Source organism: Priapulus caudatus, unplaced genomic scaffold, assembly GCF_000485595.1.
Source record: "Priapulus caudatus unplaced genomic scaffold, Priapulus_caudatus-5.0.1 Scaffold475, whole genome shotgun sequence".
NCBI lineage: Eukaryota > Metazoa > Priapulida > Priapulimorpha > Priapulimorphida > Priapulidae > Priapulus > Priapulus caudatus.
In genome coordinates this window covers 211,721-220,461 of record NW_014577536.1, presented here as the reverse complement: position 1 = coordinate 220,461, position 8,741 = coordinate 211,721, and the positions used below count along the sequence as shown (strand labels likewise).

General features: G+C 44.6%; 2 protein-coding genes across 2 annotated transcripts; both read left to right on the top strand.

The window, feature by feature from the left end:
• Positions 1-3,623: 3,623 nt before the first annotated feature.
• On the top strand, positions 3,624-4,868 carry LOC106810810 (uncharacterized protein K02A2.6-like). Its single transcript, XM_014814263.1, has one exon. It carries the CDS (start codon positions 3,624-3,626, stop codon positions 4,866-4,868), a length of 1,245 nt encoding a protein of 414 aa, XP_014669749.1.
• A 1,901-nt stretch (positions 4,869-6,769) lies between these two features.
• LOC106810808 (inner centromere protein-like) lies at positions 6,770-7,915 on the top strand. The gene has a single exon (XM_014814262.1). It carries the CDS (start codon positions 6,770-6,772, stop codon positions 7,913-7,915), a length of 1,146 nt encoding a protein of 381 aa, XP_014669748.1.
• The last annotated feature ends 826 nt before the right edge of the window (positions 7,916-8,741 follow it).

Sequence of the window (8,741 nt, the reverse complement as noted above, 5' to 3'; positions counted from 1 at the left end):
ATAATCGGACTATAATTTGTAGTTACAAAATGTATGATCATGTGCTTGTTAATGTCAAAATGTTTTGTTTTATTTAAAGCATGGGCAATATCCTTAATTTTAAAACTAATACTAGTCGTGTCTTTTTTGTTATTTTTCCAGGTAACCCAACCATACAGATAGTGCACATCCAGATTACGTGCCTTCGGTGTCAAACACAAGCCAAACCATGGTGCTGAGAAAAAAATAAACAGGTACAACAGTGCAGTGAAAAGACGCCGTCTTAAGTACGATTCCCCAAGTGTTGTGACAGATTCCAACACGAACATTGACGGACCCATCATGTCTCCATCCAAAGAATTATCAGCAGCAGAAGCGCTTTTAATCTTGTCAACACCAGGACCGTCGCAGAACTCTGAAAATTCATCGCCGGCCTCATTTGCAACCCCGGTTTCAGCAAGTGAGAGAACCATGCTGTACGATGAAATGAATTCTTTGCGTGCCGAAAGAGATGCAGCCCTAGACCAGTTGCAACAAACTAAGGAGAAACTACAAAAAGCTTCTTTTACTGCTGGCTCGTTCATGAAAATGACTCTAAGTGTAAACACAGTACTGGACTATCATGGATTGTTTTGCTCACAACCTTCAACTCCTTTCAGCATTTATTCCAAGTGTTATGCAACACAGGAATGTCATGTCACCTATGGACCAATTTTTCATAACACTAGTCAAACTTCGCACAGGTGTAACATTTGATTTTTTAGCTATCCATACCAGCATAGGGAAACCACTGTAATCAAGATATTTTGGAAGTGGTAGACATTATGTATACAAACCTTGGTTACCTGATTACAAGTCCAGATGCAGAAGCCATGCGCAAAACACTTCCCCTGGTCTTCAAGCGTTGCTATCCCAGACTTACCTGTATCGTAGACTGCTTTGAAATTTTTATAGATCAAGCAAAAAAATTAAAGGCCAGAGCTCAGACTTACAGTAGTTACAAAAAGCATAATACTATGAAAGTGTTTATAGGTTGCACACCTTTAGGTGCCATTTCTTACATATCAACGGCATGGGTGGCCGTGTCAGTCACGTTGAGCTAATTCGAAAATCTGATTCATTAACCTTGATTTTCATGCACCTGGAGACCAGATTCTTGCTGACCGTGGCTTTATTGTGCAAGAAGATTTTGCAATTGAGGTTGGTGCAGAATTTATTATACCAGCCTTTACCAAGGGTAAAAGTCAATTATCTGCCCAGGAAGTTGAAGTGTCTCGTAAGCTGGCTTCTATTCGTATTCATATTGAGAGAGTCATTGTGTACTAAAAACAGGTACACAATTTTACAGGGTCCCCTTCCTATTAATTTTATAAGTCCGTCAAGGATGAAGCTATGGATGTTCAGCTTGCGAGGATTGACAAATTATCACTGTGTGTGCTTGTTTGGTGAATTTGGGAGAGAGTATCGTTTATAACGAGGATGCATAAAGCAATTAAAATTGTATTTTTATGTATTATTTTGTATTTTGTATTGTATATTATTGTATGATAATTTTTTTTCTTGGGGTGCATTGTTTATAATTGTTCATAAATTAAATGCACTACCGGTACTCAAAATATTAAAGGATCATAATAGACCTTAATAATTTCAACCGGGTGTGAATTCAAGTTTACTGATTGCGCTTTTTGTACACTAAGAACTCATATTGTTTGGTGCTTAACCGTTGTCGGTCGAAGCCAAAAGTCAAACAAGGATGAGAAAAGTCGAAACAGTTGAGTTAGATGACAGACAGAACGAGTTGTTTATAGGCTGTCTTGGCGATTGACAGTGTAACTCGTGCAGACGAATGGCTTGAAAAGGTGAGCATTAACTCAACACCAGATAAGCGTAAGACTGGATACAGGCGCACAAGCCATGTGTTACCTGAAGCAACATTTGATAAGGTGAAGTCATCATCTACTGTTGTTGCCAAAACTAAAATAAAACTGGTAGCATATAACAATGCAAGAATGTCACCGCTAGGCGTGGTAAAGTTGCCATGTCAGTATCGGCAGCACAGTCAAGAACTAGAGTTCTACATCGTGCGTGACCAGTAGCACCGGTGTTGGGGCATCGTGGCATGTACTGACCTAAAAATGGTTAAACGTGTACATGTGGTAGAAACCAAGACTCCACAGAATAAAGATGCTTTACTGTCGGAGTTTAGTGATGTGTTTGAGGGACTCGGTCGAATGCCTGGAGAACACCATATTACACTGGACCCCACAGTTTCACCGGTCGTAGAGCCGCCGAGAAAGGTACCATTGGCGCTACAGGATAGGTTCAAAGATGAACTGGATCGAATGGCGGGGCAGAGGTCATCGTCAAGGTTGATGAGCCACCGATTGGGTAAGCAGTTGCGTGATAGTCAACAAACCCAATGGCAAGTTACGTATTTGCCTTGATCCGATCAATCTCAATCGCGCGATTCGGCGTGAACACTATTCTATGCGACTATCGATGAAATCAACCAAGTGTGCAAACGCGAAGTTTTCTCAGGTTCGATGCTACTTCGCGGATTTTGGCAAATCGTTCTCGACAAAGTAAGTACGAAATTGACAACATTCAATACTCCTTTCGGGCGATATCGGTTCCTCCGTTTACCGTTCGGGATCAGTTCCGCACCAGAGGTCTTCTGTAAAAAGATGAATGAGATCTACGAGGACCTGGCACATGTAGCATGTATCGTAGATGATGTCCTTGTATGGGGTAATACAGTGGATGAACACAATGCTGCATGTCGAGAGATGCTGCAAACATCGTGTGACAATGGCGTCACACTTAATAGTAGCAAACTTGCACTACTGGAACAAGAAGTGAAGTATTGCGGGCACATCATAGTAAAGAAGGACTTAAAAGCGGACCCAGAGAAAATCAGAGCAGTCACGCAAATGCCAGAACCAGAGGACAAAAGTGCAGTGATGCGATTCCTGGGCATGGTACAGTATTTGGGAAAGTTTCTTCCAAATCTGTCAGAGGTAACAGAACCTCTGCGGCAGCTTACACGTAAAGATGTTGCGTGCACTGGGAAGCACAACAACGAGTAGTTTTGAGAAAACGAAGAAGCTAGTGTCCGAATCTCTGTGTTGAAATTGTTTGACAATGAGAAACCGGTCACATTATCAGTGGATGCGAGTTCGTTGGACTGGGTGCGGTTGTTACTGCAAGACGAGAGACCAGTCGCATATGCATCAAGAGCGATGAATGACACGCAACGACGATATGCGCAAATCGAACGTGAACTACTAGCAGTTGTATTTGGAACGCAGAAGTTTCATGAATACATATATGGTCGCAAAGCTCATTATTGAAACGGACCAAAACCACTGATCTCGATATGTGCGAAGCCGATTTATCGAATTACGCCACGACTTCAAGGCATGTGCATGACACTGCGAAAATACCAGTTCGAAATGGTGTACAAACCTGGAAAAGAGATGCATGTTGCAGATGCACTCAGTCGTGCCTGTCTCAATGAAAAGGTTCACTGCCAGGAGTTGGAAGTTGTTAGTATTGAGACAACTTACCGATCACACCGCAACGCCTGACGTTTCAGGGAAGCAACCCAATCTGATCCAGTGTTGCAGAAACTGCATGCGGCAGTCATGACTGGATGGCCGACAAGCAAGCGCCATATTGATCCAGAACTGGGCAGATATAGGACATATCAAGATGAGATCACAGTGATCGATGGAATCGCGTACCGAGGGCAACGCATCATAGTGCCTTCAAAATTACGCCATGAAATGCTGCAGATCATCCATGAGTCCCACCTAGGGATGGTGAAATGTAAACGCCGTGCTCGGGATCTGCTGTATTGGCCGAGCATGAATGATGATATTGAGCAGATGATCACTCGTTGCAAAGTGTGCTTAGAAAACCGCAGAGCAAACTGTAAAGAGCCATTGATACCACACGGAGTACCACGATCGCCGTGGGCAGAAGTAGGTGCGGACCTATTTCATTTCCGTCAGCGAGACTACTTAATCTGTGTCGATTACTATTCGAAGTATCCGGAAATAGTACTGCTTGACAACGAGAAGAGTAGAGCGACAATCAATGCATTCAAATCTATATTTGCACGTCACGGGATACCAGACACCGTCTTCAGCGACAATGGACCGCAGTTTTCTAGCAAAGAGTTCCGAGACTATGCGAAGGACTGGGGTTTTGTACACGACACGTCAAGCCCGCGTTATCCACAGTCGAATGGACAAGCAGAGCGCTATGTACAAACCGTAAAAAACATGCTGAAGAAAGCAGAAGCAGCTGGTGGTGATATATATCTGGCCTTGATGGCATATCGCGATACACCACTAGAGGGTGTTGACAAAAGCCCGTCGCAGTTGCTCATGGGCCGCAGGCTGAAAACGAGGTTGCCAGTAACCAAATCAGTCCTGAAACCATCAGTGGACTGGTCTGGTGAAGACCATGCACGTCTGAGGGCTCGGCAAAAAGTGTACAAGAAACACTACGACAGAACAACCAAGCCGTTGACTCTACTAACACCAGGAGAAGTCGTTAGGTACAGGAAAGCAGAGAGGACGCCATGGGAACCTGCAAAGGTGAATAATGTCTACGACGCACAAAACCGTTCGTACATCCTAGACGTCAACGGGAAACAGCTGCGCAGGAATCGTAGAGACATTATTCAGACTGGAGAACGGACAGTGCCTGAACCAGTTCATGAAATTGAGGAAGAGATGCAAAACACGGTGGAAGATCAGAGTCCTCAGCGAGTGGCTAGTTCTGAGACAAACCGAGTTAGTGCTAGTGGTGAGGCAAAACAGCAGGTTAGGCGTTCGGGTAGAATCACCAGGAGACCTGCCTATCTTCGTGACTATGAATAGTTAAGCTATTGCACTGAATGAATGAAGCATATGTGTCGTGAATCTCTGAATGGTGTTTAAAGTGGAAAGTTTAATTATGTCAGTGTAACAAGCTGTATAATCGATCAACCAAAGATTGGAAAATTACCTGTGTTAATTATAATATTTGTTTGATTGTATTTAGATAGTACAGTGCAGTTTAGATACAGTATCATGTAAAACAAAGGAGATGTCATGTATGGTTTACACAGTACCAGAAGGTGCTGCCATCTATGTTATAAATAAAGTACAGCCTTCTATCATGGCGGTCACATAACCAAACATTGTACACATATTATAGTTCTGTCTGAGCCTCCGGCACGGATTCCCTCAAATCTGGCTCAGCCTCTGCCCTCACCCGTGACCTGATGTGGTCAACATGACGGCGCACATCACGACCTTCTGTCAGATGCACAACATAGGAAACAGGCCCAGATTTCACTGATATCACTCCAGCTATCCAGCATGGACCAGAACTGAAGTTTTTCACATAGACCTGATTCCCCCCCTCAAATTGCCTGTCCCTGGCATGCCTATTATGATATTGCTTCTGCTTAGCAATATTCTCCTCCACACGGCTTCGGCTATCTGGATGCATTAATTCCAGATGTGTACGAATTTAACGCCCCAACATCAACTCTGTTGGAGTTTTACCGGTGACAACATGCGGTGTTGAACTGTATTTGAACAGGAACCGCGCAACCTTCGTTTCCACAGAACCAACTTTCTGTTTATCGATTCGCTCGTTGACTAATTGCACGGTCCTTTCCACAATCCGTTTGAAGCAGGATGCTTCGGCGCAACTTTGACATGCTTGATACCATTGCGACTCATGAATGTTTGAAACATCTCACTCACAAAGTTCGTACCATTGTCCGATACTACTGTCGTTGGAAGACCGAATGCAGAAGATGAACGTCCGTCCACCCACTTGGAATATGCGTCCACAATAATCAGCCACATCTTGTTCTGATATGGACCGGTATAATCTATATGCAATCTCGACCACGGTCTTGTGGGGTATTCCCACGGGTGTACGGTAGTATATTAGTGAAAATATTGAAAAGTGTAGATCAAAACTGTTATTGTGAAATGCAGAAAGCGAAAGTCGGCACTGGCGACGTCTACCGCCATACTAATGAGCGACGACTACCGCCGTACTCGACAGGAACAGCAATTCGGGTTCTAGTCCAGCTAGGATTGCTTGAGGAAGCCATTGAAAAATATATAATTAAACCGAAGAATTAATAAATATTATTAGTTTATTATTCTTACTTCTTGCATAATTTATTTAATACAGTTCTAATTTCGAAATATACCTGCTAGTTCATTTTAATTAAAAAAATAATTAATTGTGTTGAAAGTTTTTAAATAGTTAAAATTAATTAATTAAGTTTAATGTGAATGTTTTCACATTCCAAAATAATGCTCGCTTCATCAATGTATATATTGTGTGTATCTTCTGTGTATCAGTGTATATATCATGAATTTGAAGTTCATACATTTGAAAATTATATAATTAAACCGAAGAATTAATAAATATTATTAGTTTATTATTCTTACTTCTTGCATAATTTATTTAATACAAAGTTCTAAATATACCTGCTAGTTCAATTTCAAAATCAATAATTAAGTGTATTGAAAGCTTTTAATGTCACTTGTTGATAATAAAGTATGAGTTTAAATACAGCCTGGCTTTGCTAGTTGTACGTCACCCGTCACCCCCAAACAGTCACGGAAAGCCTACCCGCGACATGTCACCCGCCATATTAGTTCAATAATTTATTATTGGACCTGTTTGGGGATCCAGTGCAGTTCGTGGACCAAGACGACCGTGGCGAACTGTGAGGGACCGAACCTGAAACCGCTGAGGGACCAGGAGCATGGAAGAAGAGGGCAATGCGTACGTTGCCATGGAGAAGGAGGGTGCCATCTCTGAGAAGATGCGGCGCCTGAAGCAGACCCGAGGGGGCGCGAAGGCCGAGTTCACCCGGAGGGAGAACGAGTTGAAGGAACTGTTGCGTGACAATGATGTCACGGCGGTTCGCCGAGCGTCAGACGGTCTGTCCACTGCCATGGATAGATTTCGCTTGTCTCACTTTGAATTTATGAGATTGCTGGTTGAGGAGCCGGAGAAGGAAGAGTCCCAGAGTTACCTTGATGAGGTGGAGAAGAAATTTCCCCTCATGCAAGAGGAGGTGAAGACCTATCTCGAGCATGCTGGTGCTGCTCAAGGAGTGGGTGCCAAAGCAGCTAGTGAGATAGCCTGCAGTGTTACCAGTAGCAGAAGAACTACTTCATCAATGGGTAGTTCCAGAGCTAAGGCAGCAGCAGCAGCAAAGAAGGCAATTCTCCTAGCTGAGGCCTCAACCTTGAAAGCTCAGCAGAAGCTCGATGAGGACGAGATGGAGCTGCGGCGGAGACGAGACAAGGGCGAAAAGGAGCTGGTGCGGAGACGAGAAGACGAGGAAAGGCAGTTCCAGCAAAGACGTGAAGAAGAAGAGATGCAGCTTCGGCAGAGAAGGGAAACGTTGCGCCTTGAAACCGAAATTTCGAAGGCAGCAGCAGAAGAAGAGGCCTGGGCGAATGCGGAACGTGAAGAAGACCCGACGAATGTTCATCCTAGTGATCGAGGAGTGCTTGATGTCAGTGGTACTTCTCTCACTAGGGAAAGGCTGTCTGAAAAAGCGGTTGGCCTGACGAGTGTTCATCTGGCTGAGCAAAGAGGCCCTGAACCCAAGTCTACCTTACTCAACAAGGAGAAGCATGCATTCATTGTCTCTTGGGCTGACAATGTCGAGGCCGGCGCATCTCCTGAAGCTGCCGGTATGCAGAGAAGCCCACCCCAGATGTCTAAGCTCAATCCTCATGCCGAGGAATGGGAGGAGAGGCGAGACAACCGCTCGATGGTTGTTGAGGAAGGCGCCAGTGAAAGCAGAACTCTGAACGAAGAGTTCATGCGCACGATGTCCCGGGACATGATGCAGCTGCCGACGGCTGAGCTGATGACCTTTGATGGGGACCGCTGAAATACTGGGTCTTCACGCGCGCCTTTGATAATACTGTTGAGAAGGGCACAATAGACAGCGGTTCTAAGCTGTTGAGACTTCTACAGTATTGCAGTGGCAAGGCCAGGAAGGTCATCCAGTGCTGCTTAGCTATGGAGCCAGATCAAGGCTATGCTAAGGCCCGACAGCTACTGAAACAAAGATTTGGTAGCAGCTATGTCATTGCGGAAGCATGGATCAGAAAGGTCACTGAAGGGTCATCCATGCGACCAAATGACAGGGATGGTCTACAAGATTTCTCCGATGACCTGCAGAATTGCCAAGAGACCCTTCGAGCGACTGGTCATCTGCAGGAGATCAATTCCCAGACAACTCTTGTCAGGGTGATTGCTAGGCTGCCGACTTACCTGCAAAATCGCTGGAAGAAGCAGGCCATGCAAATTCGGAGGCAGAAGGACAGAAGTCCGAACATCAATGACATAGCACAATTTGTGCAAGATGCAGCTGAAGAGGCGAATGACCCGGTGTATGGTGTGATGGCTGAACCGCAGAAGATTGCTGAGAAGAACCGGTCTAGTAGGCGACAAGGCAAGGGTTCGAGTTACAGCGTTTCTGCATCCGGTAGTCAGCAGCAACATGCCGCTCCTGTTTCAGACAGGGTTCAGTTGCATAGAAGAGTTTGCCTCAAGTGTGATGGCAATCATACACTCTTTGGATGCGACCAGTTCAAGGGCATGAAGACAGACGACCGATTTAAATTCGCACGAGAGAATAAGCTACAACTGTCTTAATGCAGGTCACATGGCGAACCGGTGTGGCCTACAAAGAACTTGCACCATACCAGGTT

Bases quoted from the DNA above. Each gene is read 5' to 3' on its own strand.
- LOC106810808 (XM_014814262.1), top strand. From the start codon at position 6,770: ATGGAAGAAGAGGGCAATGCGTACGTTGCCATGGAGAAGGAGGGTGCC.
- LOC106810810 (XM_014814263.1), top strand. From the start codon at position 3,624: ATGACTGGATGGCCGACAAGCAAGCGCCATATTGATCCAGAACTGGGC.